Source organism: Emiliania huxleyi (assembly GCF_000372725.1).
Source record: "Emiliania huxleyi CCMP1516 unplaced genomic scaffold EMIHUscaffold_9624, whole genome shotgun sequence".
NCBI classification, from domain to species: Eukaryota; Haptophyta; order Isochrysidales; family Noelaerhabdaceae; genus Emiliania; species Emiliania huxleyi.
Window position 1 is genome coordinate 1 of NW_005194859.1, and position 1,164 is coordinate 1,164.

At 68.2% G+C, this 1,164-nt stretch overlaps 1 protein-coding gene across 1 annotated transcript; it reads right to left on the reverse strand.

Moving 5' to 3' along the window:
• Positions 1-73: 73 nt before the first annotated feature.
• EMIHUDRAFT_420185 (hypothetical protein) lies at positions 74-771 on the reverse strand (the record flags this gene model as incomplete). Its single annotated transcript, XM_005756551.1, has 3 exons — positions 750-771; positions 483-601; positions 74-404 (listed from the first exon to the last, which is right to left on the reverse strand). Coding segments are annotated over exons 1-3 (450 nt in total), but the record flags the coding sequence as incomplete, so codon positions are not given.
• Between the last annotated feature and the right edge of the window lie 393 nt (positions 772-1,164).

Below are 1,164 nucleotides of genomic sequence, written 5' to 3' on the forward strand. Positions count from 1 at the left end.
GCATATTAGGTACACACAGACGTCGTGCATTGACCGGCAGCATGCGGAGGGGGAGGGGGAGGGGGTGGGGGTTGCCTTGACAAGGCCAGTCGGGCCGCCGGCTAGTCCGGACGGGCCAGGCAGGTCGGGCACGTTGCCGGCGCCCGTCTCAGCCATAGCGGTGACGATCATGATCTGGAGCCAGCCCGCGGTCGGCGTCGCCTCGAGCGACGCGAAGCACCCGACCGGCATGTCAGCAAACTTGAGGCCCGCCGCCTGAGACAGGTAGCCGGGCAGGCGGACGCCGGCGTGGATGGCGAGGATGTGGACGAAGCCGAGCATGGCGGAGCGGCCGTGCTTGATCTCCATGATCTCGTACCGGCGCATGTCGCGCTTCTCAATCAGGCCGAGCGGGTCCCACACGCCTGCGGCGGCCGCAGAGCCCGCGGGTCGGCGATGACCGCTTTGGGCGCGGGCAGCACGCGCGGCGGTGCGGCGCGCACCGAGCGGCGGGGTGACGCCGATGTCGCCCTCGTTGAACATGGTCGCGCCCACCGCGCGGGTCGGCGCCCGCACCACCGTTGGGGCGGAGAAGGCAGGGACGGCACTGTGGATCGAGAGCCTACGGGCACAGCGGCAGCAGCGGCGTCAGCGCGCCACGCCGAGAGAGAGGCGGCCGGGCTGGGCGGCCGGGGGGCGGTCGGGAGCTCGTGATCTAGTGGTAGCCGCGAGGAGTGGCGAGCGCAGTGCGGCGGAGGGCATCGGCTTACATGGGTGCAAGACAGCGATCTCCGGAAGCGGATGAGCTTTATTGGGGCCCGGCCAAGAAAAAGTCCAATGGGCCCGACTCCCTTCCGAGCGAGATGACGCACCTTGGCCATTTTGCGGCCCGCCTGGAGTGTCGCGATCCAAGACTTCGGGACAGCCAAGTCGCTCTGCACGCACTTCGAGACGCGGGCGAACTTGCCAGGAAGCAAAATTTTAGTTTTATTTTTCTGAAACCACGTGTGGGGTTGCGAGTGCACACAGAGCGAGCAGTAGTCGACAAAAGCACTGATCTGTGGGCAGCAGATCTCCATGTCGGTCGCGCCCTGCGAAAGGACAACCCCGCGGGCCGCGGATGCTTGCCCGGACGCGGACCCGCCGCCGCCGCCGCCCTCCACCTCGCCCTCGCCGCCGCCACCA